Here is a 13,624-nt window from a genome sequence, read left to right on the forward strand (position 1 = left end):
ATTGCACTTTAGTCCTTCCCTGCATGGTCTTTGTGAACCAGGTGGTGGATGCTGCAGACATATACAGATGTAGCAGGCGTTTAAGTAATTCCTGGCGCGTTATCACACTGGCTTAGATTAACAATGTGCAAAGCTTGTTACACTGTCGGGTTAATGCGCTAACCCACTGATGCTGGATCTGTGTGTGTATAGTCTATTATTTTTATCGGAAGCACTGAAATATCTGGGTCCTCAAAGGGATAGATATAATGTATGCTGGTCCATGCTATGCCAGGCAACGGCCTGGAAGAATAATTACATTCAGGTTCCAGATATTCCGTGTGAATAAAGCTTTATAGAAACCTGTGATTTCAGACTATTATATTGTAATGAAAACCATTACACACTTGTTAGTTTCTTTGAACTTTTTTTTTTTTTTTTTCAGAGAAGAAAAGCAAAGAAATTTACCTAAAGGTGGAGAAACCGGATCTTGTGAAATAATTACTCAGCAAATAAGAATTCTAGGGCGAGTTAAAGTGCGAGGTGATTCAGATCCATGGCAGGGGTAAAATGTATTTAGAGGGAACTAGTCACATTGGACATGGTGTCTGAGCGGCAGGAGGAGCTGAGCAGATTGATATATGGTTGATATTCTGTAAAACGTTCATTCTATATATTACATTTCCTGCTCATCCTGGTCTTTGAAATCAAGGAGACGGTCCTATCAGGGGTTGACTGCTATCTCTGTATACACGGTCACTGATAGGACCGTCTCCTCGACTTCAAAGCCCAGAATCAGCAGGAATTTAAATTAATAGATACTTGTGTTACTGAATCTTTTCCCATAAAAATTAATCTCAATCTGCTCAGCTCCTCCTGCGGCTCAGACGCCATGTTCAATGTGACAGGTTCCCTTTAATAGAGCAGCATGGAAAGGATTTATTACCGCACAGCCTCCCTATGATACTTCTTCACGGCAGATGGAATTGTTTGAGAATTTTTCCTATTGCTAAAAGCTTTAATGTATCCTTAATGTACAGAATGATCATGATTACCTATTCTCTAAACCTCACATATTCCCAGAGAGCCACCCCACTTACTCCGACGGAAGCAAAAAAACGAGATTTTTGTATAACTTACCAGTAAAATCTCTTTCTCGCTCTTTCCTTGGGGGACACAGAAGACCTTGGGTATAGCTCATCTCCATAGGAGGCGTGACACTAAGTGAAAGCTGTTAAGCCCCTCCTCCACAGCTATACCCTCAGCCTGGAGAGAGAGGCAGCCAGTTGCATGTCCAAGTAGTGAGAAAAGGCAAAGTCCAACAAGGAACCAACAAGCCAACTACCCAACGGGTAACAAAAAACTCTGAAACCGTACAGAGAAAAACAATGAATGGGTGGGTGCTGTGTCCCCCAAGGAAAGAGCGAGAAAGAGATTTTACTGGTAAGTTATACAAAAATCTCGTTTTCTCGCCCAGTTTCCTTGGGGGACACAGAAGACCTTGGGACGTTCAAAAGCAGTCCAAAAGGGGGAGGGACCACAGCACCAAGGCGAAGCACCCGAAGGCATCAAGGAACCGCCGCCTGCAGACCCAGGCGGGCCGAGGCAGCATCCTCCGAAGCCAGAGTATGCACCCTGTAGAACACGGTAAGGCGTGCAAGGAGACCAGTGGCCGCCTTGCCCAGATGCATGGCCGAAGCCCAATGCCTCCGGCCCAGGAGGCACCGACCGCTCTGGTGAAATAAACGGTGACACCAAAGCAGAAACCTGCCCCTGGTGCGGTAACCTCAGCAATAGCCAATCTGATAAAGCGGAGGAAAACCCCCCTGGAGTCCGTCAACCGTATGCGCGGACCTCCTGGAAACCCAAGAGACCGAACGTCGACAAGAGTCGGAGATCTCCAAGTAAAAACGGCAAGGCCCAAACAACGTCCAAAACGGTGAAGTGTTGAAGCGAAAGGCAAACACCACCTTCAGAAGGAAGGAAGGAAGAAAACGGGATGTAGAACAGCCCTGTCCCGGGGAAAGACAGAAGGCTTGGAACAAGAAGGGCAGCCATTCAGGCACCCATCAGAGACACGACGGCTACGGAAACACAACCGTACAGGACAGAAGGGGTAGAGAGAACTTCTGTAACTGCTCCAAGGAAAAGATTGGAGCGCCGAGAGCTCAGCATGTAGTTCCCAGGGCGGTACCGGAGGACAGTACAGAGGAACCAAAGAGCCACTCCGAGGAAGAAGGTCTTGACAGGCCCAGAGGGCCGGGGAACGCTGGAAGAGGAAAAACAGCGCCGACACTTGACACCTCAAGTAAAAGGAGTCCCAGTCCCAGGCCCAGGCCGGACTGGAAAAAGGCAGAACCATGGGGAGAGAAAGTCAGAGTGGGGAATGCACAGCTTCCCACAGAACCCCAGACAAAAAAAACCCAAGTCCTACGACAGATCCTGGACGAAACACAGCCAGGAGCGAACAGTAGCGAGCCCGCTGGAGTCGCCTGGCAAGCGGGCGAAAACCCAATGTGATCAGGCGCAGACCAGTAACACGGGCAAAAGGGTCGACAAAACTGGTCCCGTCGGCACCCAAGCAACGTTGTCCCGTATCCACCCGAGTGGGGGAGTAGAAGGACAGACGGAAAGGAACCAAAGGGTCCGCCCAGCATCCGCCAGATGCCAGGACAAGACAGGCTAAAGTCCATGCTGATGTAGCCACGTTCTACAGTCCCAGTGTGGGAGATCAAAGGACAATCTGAACCGAAAGGTAGTCCCCCTTAGTTACCGAGAAGGAAAGTCTACAGTAGGACCATTGTTTAGAATGGAAAAACGCAATCTGCACCCAGCGGGAGGACAGAATGCGGTAGACTCGGTAAATAGGCACACAGCTAATACGGCCAGTGTGAACAAGGGAGACAGTACGAGGCCAAAAGGAACACCGGAACCATCCACATGAACAACCATGCTCTCCCCAGAGGAGAGGACAGTGAAGGAACAGCCTCTGAAGTCTGGCGGGGCAGAAGCCACATCGGAGTGATCTGTACCGAGCGGGAGCCAAACGGAGCTGGCGAGATAAGGTAGTCGAGACAGAGGCCGGCATAACACCCTCCAACCGAAAGGAAGAGTGGGCAACAGGGAAGCCATAGGACAGCTCAAAAGCAGAACCCCGCTACACAGAGACGCCCGATTCACCGCCTCGCAGAAGGCGAATACCCTGAAGAACCCAAGGTGGAGGTCCTCCGGACCTGGGTAATCGAGCACCCAAGAGAAGTTGGGTGACCTTCCCGAGAAGAGCGGCCGAACCTGGTAGCAGATCAGACTGAAGCGTAGAGGCGCCAAGAGGAATGACTCATACCACACTGCATCCGAAGAGGAGGAAATTGCAGTAGGCAAGGGAACCGCAGTCCCGCCAGAGCCAACAAAGAATTCGAGGGGCGCTGCAGACAACAGCACTCTCGATCATGTGACCCCTAGCGCAGGGAAGCAATGTCGCGGAAGGACGCACACATCTAGGAACCACGAACATTCCCTGGGATGAAGGGCCAACTAAATGAATGAGTACCACCCAGCTCGTGCAGCAGAGAGCAAGTAGAGCCCGTCCGGGTCAGGTGGACAGAATGAACTCCTTAGAGACGAGTGCAAGACTTGTGGCAAGCATCGTATCCCAAGAAAAAAATATGTCGCAGGAAGGAGGTGAGGCATACGTACGAGCAGCCCCGTAAGCAGTGAGAAGGCCAACCCACCTACAGGAGGAGAAGGCATATACGGCCCAAACGACGCACAAGAACGTCCGCTCACTGCAAAAAGGTTACTCAGCGAAAAGGGCCAGCCACAGAATGCCACAGCATGTATGGAATTGCAAAGTGCAACCTGAAAAGGAGTTATGCACAAGCCTAGTATGGCATGCGATAGAACGCAAGCAGTCCGCCCCGAAAGGGGGGAATGTACCTGGCAAACTGCAGTCGGCAAGAGTGCAAAGGCCGTCCCAAAAGGGAGTGATGCCTAAGGCCGTACCTACTTCAGAGAAGCAGGACATACCATATAATCCAGCAGGAAACCAGGAGGTCCACCTAGAGAAAGGGGGACATGCACAGGGTTATCTTAGCATTAAGTGAATGTGCAATAATACACCCAACACTGAACTTGCGAGAGTGCAACTACTCTGCCAATGAAGGGGGACATGTACAAGTCCAGTACAGCACATATAAGGACAGCCATGAATCTCATGAGCGTGCCAAATTCTGCCCATGGAATGAGGGGTGGTCACGCACAAGGCCAGCACCGTATCCAATGGGAGTGCAAGCGTTCCCCCCATGTTAGAGGGCCATGCTCATGGCCAGCAACGTATCCGATGAGAGTGTAGCATGCTGCCCAGAAAAAAAAGGGGGGGGGGGGTGTAATGCACATGGCCAGCATCTCATCCAGGGATAGTGCGAGCACCCCGCCATGTATGGGGGTCATACACATGGCCAGCAACGTACTGGCGGAGACAAACACAGTCAGTGAGAATGTGCGTATGTCGCCTGAGGAAAGGAGGCATGCCCATGGCTGGCAGCGAATCCAGCGAGAGTGCGTACACCGCCCACGGAAGAGGGGTCATGCATATGGCCGACAGCGGATCCAGCGAGAGTGCAAGCACCCTGCCATGTATGGGGTTCATGCACATGGCCTGCAACGTACCTGCGAGAAAACATGTATGTATGCCGCCTGAGGGAAGGAGGCATACCCAAGGCCGGCAGTGAATCCAATGAGAGTGCAGCATACCGCCTATGAAAGGGGGTCATGCCTATGGCCGGCAGCAAAACCAGTGAGAGTGTAGCATAGTAACATAGTACATAAGTACATCATAGTACAACATAGTACATCCGTGAGAGTGCAGCATTCCGCCTAAGGAAGGGGGTCGTGCACATGGCCAGTACCGTATCCGGTGAGAGTGCAGTATTCCGCCTTAAAAGGGGGTCATGCACATGATCGCAACAGATCCAGTGAGAGTGTAGCGTTCCGCCTAGAGAAGGGGGTCACGCACATGGCAGAGAGCGAATCCAGTGAGAGTGCTGCGTTCCGCCCATTGAAGGGGGTCACGCACGTGGCCGGCAGTGAATCCAGTGACGGTGCAGCGTTACGCCCATGGAAGGGGGTCACGCACATGGCCGGCAGCGAATCCAGTGAGAGTGCAGTGTTCCGCCTATGGAAGGGGGTCGTGCACATGGCCAGCACCGTATCCGGTGAAGGTGCAGTATTCCGCCTAAGAAGGGGGTTATGCACATGGCCAGCCGGCAGCCAGGGAGAGTGCAGTATCCCGCCTAGGAGGGGGGGGATGCACATGGCAGGCACTTAACTGGAGAGGGTGATGAATGCTGCCTACGGAAGGGCCGCATGCACTTGGCCAGCGCCGTATCCTGGAAGACAGCAAGAAAACCGCCTAAAAGGGGAAAAAGCCCTAGCAGCGACGCAAGCTGGGAGCGCAACACCATGCCGCCTGTGGAAAGAGGGCATGCACTACTGATATGAGGCTGCAGCGTCCTGCGCAGCCCAGAAGAATTTTTATTTATTTTTATTTATTTTTTTTTTTTTTTTTAAAACACAGCCTCTCTGAGGCTAAAGGGGAGCCACCATATAGAGCACAGATTCTCTGACAGGAAAAAAAGGGGGGGGGCCAACCATACAGGCCCATTGGGAGCCGGCCTGTACCTAAAGAGTTAACAGGGATCCCGGCTGGAGGGCGGCGCTGCGATCCCATGGGGGCGGAGGAACCCCCCGGCAGGAAGAATTCGCGCCTGGAGAAGTTCCCGCCCCCTCCAACAGAGGCCGGAATTTTGCGGCCTAGTAGGCCGTGAAGCCGGGGCCTAAATTTTTTGCGGCATCCGGCTGACCGGGGCCGCCAGGAATCGCGTACCGGAGTGGACTGCTTGTACATACCGGCCGCGGGAGCCCACCCCGCGGACCGGAGAGTCAGGGGCCCAGGTGGAGCGCCGGAATGCGGCCCAGTAGGCCCGAAGCCTGGGCCAAAATTTGCGGCGCCTGGCCGACCGGAATTCGCCGACGGCCGGCCGGGATCGCCAAATGCCGGCCGCGGGAGTCCACCCCACAGGCCAGAACAGTCGGGGGCCGGGAAGGAGCGCCGGAGGTGCGGCCCAGCAGGCCGGGAAGGAGTGCCGGAGGTGCGGCCCAGCAGGCCGGGAAGCCTGCAAAATTTACGCCATTGCCTTCAGGAACCGGCCCCCAGCCCAGAGCAGCGCATCGGTAAGGGGGATGGGGGGACCCAGAGACCGGGTGCCCGCTGATGCGAGTGCAGCGTTCCCAGGAGGGGGCTGAACCTATGTCGCAGCATTCTGCAGCTAGCGTGGGAGCTGCGATGTCCTATGAAGGCCAGGAAGGGAGGAGAGGGAGCAGGGAGTAGATTGTCGCCCTGCAGCACCCCATAGGCCAGCCTAGGTCCAGCAGTGACAGAAGGGTCCAGAGGCCCAGTATGGGGGTCAGTCACGCAGGAGACCGGGGAGGGGTGGGGGGACGTAGGGCTGGAGAAGCCTCTCTCTTACCACAGCCGTCTTCACCCTCGGTCCGTTCCAGCAGGGTCGCCCCTTCAGCTACTGGCACCGTAGTGGCAGGACGATGGAAGAGGGACTTGGCGTGCGGGCGACCCTTGCGCTGGCGGGATGTAGGGGAGCTGGGCTGCCCTGATCCACCTTGCCTTCTGTGGGGGAGGCAGCAGTGCGGGTGACCGGCACTGGCGCAGCTCAACCCCGGGAGAAACAGAGAGGTCTAGTGCGTCTCTGTTGTCACTGATGGTCTGGAACAAAAAGAAAAGAAAAAAGTAAAAATCAAAATTTAAACAAAGGAGAAAACAGACCTGCAGAGCAGGGAGTGTCTTGCCTCCTTGGACACTAAGCAAAAACTGGCAGTCTCTCTCTCCAGGCTGAGGGTATAGCTGTGGAGGAGGGGCTTAACAGCTTTCACTTAGTGTCACGCCTCCTATGGAGATGAGCTATACCCAAGGTCTTCTGTGTCCCCCAAGGAAACTGGGCGAGAAAACAAGATGTGCACAGACCCCAACACCAACTCGATTCCGGTTACATTCGGCTGCCATAACATACAAAACAAAAGCGCGTCCAAGCTGCAGGCGGACGTCTACGGACACTGGAGAATTTATAGAAACAATGCAATATCTGGATATTCAAGGCTAATGATAAAAGATGGGGCAGAATTCCTCGCTATGTGTGGATCACAATGGTTTGCAATCTCAGGTGCAACCACTGAATCCTATTATTTACTACACGGCTGGAGCCTGGCCTGACAATGCATTATCTGCAATCAGCAGAAATACAATATTAAAAGGCTACACGAGATCTCGTGATGTCAGAACATCTTATTCCATCTGAATGTTCTGCAAACTGCAGAGAAAAGATGACTAAAACCTGAATAGAAGAAAAGATGGGTTGTTCGGGCGAATACTGAACATTATGACAAGCGTCTTTCTGTAATGACATTTCTCATTATTTGTGGTGGATTTTTGGGGTCCATGGCAATTTTTCTTAAATACTGCACAAGAGCAGTGGGTGGCATGTAGGTGGATTTACACGGCCCAATCACCTTGCAGTGTAATACTGCTCCCGATGGGCAATCCAAATCTTCTGAAAGTATCTCTTGTAGGCGGCAGATTGTGCTGTCTAATAACGATCTGCTGGGGGACGACCAATGGCATAGCGACCGCTCCTCCCCATGATGCGGAGGAGATCGCTGCATGTAATAGCAACGGTCTCTTCCGCTAGCGAGCAGGCGACTGCTGGGAGGGAACGCTTCCCTCCCGACCATCATCTGCCACATCGGGCTGTATAATGCAGGCTTAAGATTTAGAAAGCGCAAACCTAGACTAAACTGTCTAAAAATGCCCCAGACTTATCACAATGGCTGATAGTGGATGATAAATGTGGCACATTGTTACATTGTCTAGTCGAAAGGCCCCTTTACACTGCCTGACATTCATATGAACCCTTGTTAGCGATAATCAGCCTGTTTAAATGTGTCGCCAATTACCCAAAGAACAAGCTCAACGCTCGAAAATTGGGCAAATAGATCAATGCAATGGTACCGTCACCTAAATCATCGTTTCCCGGCAGCAGATCATACTGTCTAAACAGCGCTCTGCCTCCCACGAACAAGGATTCTGTATGGCGGCTGGTCACGGCAGTAGCAATTGCTCCTCGGATACTGTGGGGGCGATCAATGTATGTAAATGCAGCAGTCACCTCTTCCTTCCCAACAATCGTCCTAGCAGTGCAAAGGGGCCGTGAGTTTATACCACCTATTAGTTGTCCTATGCCCTACCCTCCAAATCACTCACTTTCTGCTGAGCCACAGGCCCTTCTAAAAGTGTGTAAAACCCTTATAATAAATGGGATGTAAGGCATGTGCGCCAGAACTCAATCTGAGCCACACTTATGGCACACAGTCTATTCCATATTGAGCAAACAGCCATTTGACCATTTCAAAAAGTACCGGGCAGAATGTGAGCTCCCCAATATGCTCCTAAAACTACAGCCTGTATCAACATGAGTCAAGAAGGGATGTGAGGACTTGTCCGCTCAATGTCGGTCTCTTTCCCCTGTCGGGCAAATACAGAAATGCTTGACATGATGTCACCACTCAGCCGACGGCCTGATGCTGCAGGTCACTGAAACATCACTTCCAATTATATGACTCAAAACGTTAATTACACAGGGTGCTCTTCTCAATATCCTATTAGTTTGTGTTCTTCTAGATATTGCTTGTTTGACCTTGGTACACAGGATGCCATTACAATCAGAACCAGCACAAGACAATACAGACTATGTGCAATCCTGATTCACAACTGGAAAAAACTCACCTTTGTCTAGGAACGAGTGCAGACCCATTCATTTCAATAGGGCCGCAAAAGGAGCTGTCCACATCCGTCATTCTGTTACGCGGCCCCACAAAAAATATATAGCATGTCCTATTTTTGTCCGCAATCGCGGTCAAGAATAGGCATTTATAATGGCCCGCGAGTTCCATAAATTGCGGAACGCACACGGGAGGCATCCGTGCTTTTTGGATCCGCATTTTGTGGTTGTGTGAATGTGTCCTAAAGCTTCCATTGTCATAGGACCTTTTGAATGAAAGATGCGCTCCAACTGGTTGACATGAGAACTACAGTTTTGGTAAATGTCCCTCATTGTGTTTATGTGACTTCCACGTTTTAGCTGAGGGTGCAGCTTAGACCCCAATGTGGTGTCCGGGGGCAATAGCCATACAGATAAGAAGTAATTACCACCACAATATGTAAATGCTGCCTCAATTTTAAACATTCAGTGCCATAGAAAATGAGTAATTTACACCTTTACATCGGCCTAGTGAGATTATAATCTGCAACAATACTTACTTTGGGTCTGGGGGCCCATCAGATAACGGTTTCATAGATAATTTACATAGTGACCTAAAAACTAGGAAGGCATCCTTTTGTAAGATATGAGAGAATTTAGCACCAGGAGTAGATCCTGAAGTATTTCCAGATTCCTATAAAGAAGAGAGGCACAGGCACATGTTACGTAATTTCTGAACACTAAATTATCAGCATCCCTCTATTAACAAACCACTGAGATGTTTTCCCTATTAAAGGGGCTCTCCGCTTTGGACAATGCCTTCTTCTTAGAAGAGTCTGTACACCCCCTCCCCTTTAGTTGGGACCCCGGAGATGAGCTGTAATCTGGGAGGAAACCTTGCAGTAGGTGTTCTATTTCCCTGCAGTGCCTCCACAGGGAAAATTAGGTATTACACAGTGCCCATTCATAATAACAGATTGCTTCTGTAATACATGACTGGTCCTCTAGATCCAAGAAAGTAAATTAAGAAATGACAGGAGACAGGTTACATGACACAATGTCAGCCTAGCAGCTTCCCCGGCCCTGAATGAAGAAGTGGATAAGAGGATTCAGCTCTGGGCTGTATTCTATACATGGACTTTAAATCCTCACCTGAGTGTCATTGGAGGAGATGGACAGCCTGTCTTCTGGTAAAGAGGGTGTGTATGTCATAGATATTGGTGTGCCAGGTATACCATTGGCATGAACAGCATCCCCATCGCTGCCATCATCAGATCTTCTTGCAGTACATTCATGTAGCGAAGTCTCATCACCTGAGCATGACGTGAACACAAGTGACACAAACACGACACCAGTCAAATAGGGAAGAGAACGTCTATGTTCACAGGCAAAAGGCTGAGCCCGAAAAAAATCACAACTGAAAAACAATATGACCGGTACTGCAACATGTCAAATATAATGTAAGGAAAGAGACAAAAATACACAAGAAAAATGCCAAATACCACTGGGCTCAAACAGGGCAGCACCGTGCGGCTAATCCAAGAATAATGAAATAAACCACAGGGGACTGATCATGTACGTGTCTGATATGACACCAGTAAGGGCCAGGTGCTCGGCATTCTGAACATGTCTGCCATGCCATCAAAGTGCATTCAGGTTTAAGAAGGCCGGGGACAAATTGCGCCGTCGGTAATTAAAAATTCAAATGATAGTATAACCTGCTGCCCTAAAACCTTCATATTCCCTGCAGATGTGACAGGGGGAACATAAAACTTTTCCACTAATCACAAAGAATCACAAACCAAGGAAAAAAATATATTATATATATACACTCACCTAAAGAATTATTAGGAACACCATACTAATACGGTGTTGGACCCCCTTTTGCCTTCAGAACTGCCTTAATTCTACGTGGCATTGATTCAACAAGGTGCTGATAGCATTCTTTAGAAATGTTGGCCCATATTGATCGGATAGCATCTTGCAGTTGATGGAGATTTGAGGGATGCACATCCAGGGCACGAAGCTCCCGTTCCACCACATCCCAAAGATGCTCTATTGGGTTGAGATCTGGTGACTGTGGGGGCCATTTTAGTACAGTGAACTCATTGTCATGTTCAAGAAACCAATTTGAAATGATTCGAGCTTTGTGACATGGTGCATTATCCTGCTGGAAGTAGCCATCAGAGGATGGATACATGTTCTCATTCTGTTTACGCCAAATTCGGACTCAACCATTTGAATGTCTCAACAGAAATCGAGACTCATCAGACCAGGCGACATTTTTCCAGTCTTCAACAGTCCAATTTTGGTGCATTTTCTCGTGCAAATTGTAGCCTCTTTTTCCTATTTGTAGTGGAGATGAGTGGTACCCGGTGGGGTCTTCTGCTGTTGTAGCCCTTCCGCCTCAAGGTTGTGCGTGTTGTGGCTTCACAAATGCTTTGCTGCATACCTCGGTTGTAACGAGTGGTTATTTCAGTCAACGTTGCTCTTCTATCAGCTTGAATCAGTCGGCCCATTCTCCTCTGACCTCTAGCATCCACAAGGCATTTTCGCCCACAGGACTGCCGCATACTGGATGTTTTTCCCTTTTCACACCATTCTTTGTATTCCCTAGAAATGGTTGTGCGTGAAAATCCCAGTAACTGAGCAGATTGTGAAATACTCAGACCGGCCAGTCTGGCACCAACAACCATGCCACGCTCAAAATTGCTTAAATCACCTTTCTTTCCTATTCTGACATTCAGTTTGGAGTTCAGGAGATTGTCTTGACCAGGAGCACACCCCTAAATGCATTGAAGCAACTGCCATGTGATTGGATGACTAGATAATTGCATTAATGAGAAATAGAACAGGTGTTCCTAATAATTCTTTAGGTGAGTGTATATATATATATATATATATATATATATATATACACATACACACACACATACAGTACAGACCAAAAGTTTGGACACACCTTCTCATTCAAAGAGTTTTCTTTATTTTCATGACTATGAAGGCATCAAAACTATGAATTAACACATGTGGAATTATATACATAACAAACAAGTGTGAAACAACTGAAAATATGTCATATTCTAGGTCCTTCAAAGTAGCCACCTTTTGCTTTGATTACTGCTTTGCACACTCTTGGCATTCTCTTGATGAGCTTCAAGAGGTAGTCCCCTGAAATGGTCTTCCAACAGTCTTGAAGGAGTTCCCAGAGATGCTTAGCACTTGTTGGCCCTTTTGCCTTCACTCTGCGGTCCAGCTCACCCCAAACCATGTCGATTGGGTTCAGGTCCGGTGACTGTGGAGGCCAGGTCATCTGGCGCAGCACCCCATCACTCTCCTTCATGGTCAAATAGCCCTTACTTTCAAAGTTTTCCCAATTTTTCGGCTGACTGACTGACCTTCATTTCTTAAAGTAATGATGGCCACTCGTTTTTCTTTACTTAGCTGATTTTTCTTGCCATAATACAAATTTTAACAGTCTATTCAGTAGGACTATTAGCTGTGTACCCACCTGACTTCTCCTCAACACAACTGATGGTCCCAACCCCATTTATAAGGCAAGAAATCCCACTTATTAAACCTGACAGGGCACACCTGTGAAGTGAAAACCATTTCAGGGGACTACCTCTTGAAGCTCATCAAGAGAATGCCAAGAGTGTGCAAAGCAGTAATCAAAGCAAAAGGTGGCTACTTTGAAGGACCTAGAATATGACATATTTTCAGTTGTTTCACACTTTGTTATGTATATAATTCCACATGTGTTAATTCATAGTTTTGATGCCTTTAGTGTGAATCTACAATTTTCATAGTCATGAAAATAAAGAAAACTCTTTGAATGAGAAGGTGTGTCCAAACTTTTGGTCTGTACTGTATATATATTGCACATTTATATATATTTATTCACATATATATATATATCATATATACACACACATACGTATATATACACTGAACAAGGTGCCATAGCACCTGAGGTGTTAGCTGTATCAGGTGTTATGGCCGCCTGGAGCAGGCTCCCTGCACACCTCGAGCATACAACGGTGTCCCCCCATTTCCTTTCTACTAGTGTCAGCGTTTTTTTTATTTGCGCTTTAAAGACGACCTTTCATGATTTTTATTTATTCTAGATAAATACCTTTACTTGCGGGGTAACCCCCGCTGATGCTGCCACCCTGCCTGTTTTTTAAAATATCACTCCTGTAGTTTTGCAGCTCAGTGGGCGGAGGAGGAGACGCCAGGGTTTCTCAATGGGCGTCTCCTTCTCCCTGGCTGTGCCACGATTTAATCACAGCGGAGAGCGTCACAGCCAGGGAGAAAAAAAACAAAAACAAACTCACCTTCTCCCTGGCTGTGACGCTCTCCGCTGTGATTGGATTGCGGCACAGCCAGGGAGAAGGAGACGCCCATTGAGAAACCATGGCGTCTCCTCCTCCCTGTACCGATGCTCAGTATTAACATACTGAGCGGGAAAACTACAGGGGCGCACAGGAGTGATATTTAAAAAATAAAAAAAAAAACAGGCAGGGTGGCAGCACCAGCAGGGGGTACCCCGCAAGTATAGGAATTTATCTAGAATAAAAATAATACAAAAAAATAAAAACATGAAAGGTCTGCTTTAATTTACAAATGAAAATGGTCAGTAATAAAGACTAATAAATGACTGATTAAATTAGGTTTTACCTCCGACCACGTTGCTGATCATTTCCTCTATTAGACTGTGAATGATATCCTGGGCACTCTCTTCACTCTCTTTAATACCATCCACCCCCATTGCCAAATCTGGTTTGGAGGGATCTAGAAAGAAGAAGGTATAACATTTC

General features: G+C 48.7%; 1 protein-coding gene across 2 annotated transcripts in view; it reads right to left on the bottom strand.

Annotated features, from left to right (window-relative positions):
* Window positions 1-13,624, bottom strand: part of ARFGEF1 (ADP ribosylation factor guanine nucleotide exchange factor 1) — a 157,557-nt gene that overhangs the window by 77,306 nt on the left and 66,627 nt on the right. For both annotated transcript variants that reach the window (XM_040434499.1, XM_040434500.1), the window contains exons 7-9: window positions 13,485-13,598; window positions 9,957-10,117; window positions 9,365-9,498 (exon numbers count right to left, since the gene is read on the bottom strand). In XM_040434499.1, the coding sequence (XP_040290433.1) occupies window positions 9,365-9,498; window positions 9,957-10,117; window positions 13,485-13,598 (409 nt within the window). The remainder of the gene's footprint in view (window positions 1-9,364; window positions 9,499-9,956; window positions 10,118-13,484; window positions 13,599-13,624) is intronic.

Source organism: Bufo bufo, chromosome 5 (assembly GCF_905171765.1).
Source record: "Bufo bufo chromosome 5, aBufBuf1.1, whole genome shotgun sequence".
Classification (NCBI taxonomy): domain Eukaryota; kingdom Metazoa; phylum Chordata; class Amphibia; order Anura; family Bufonidae; genus Bufo; species Bufo bufo.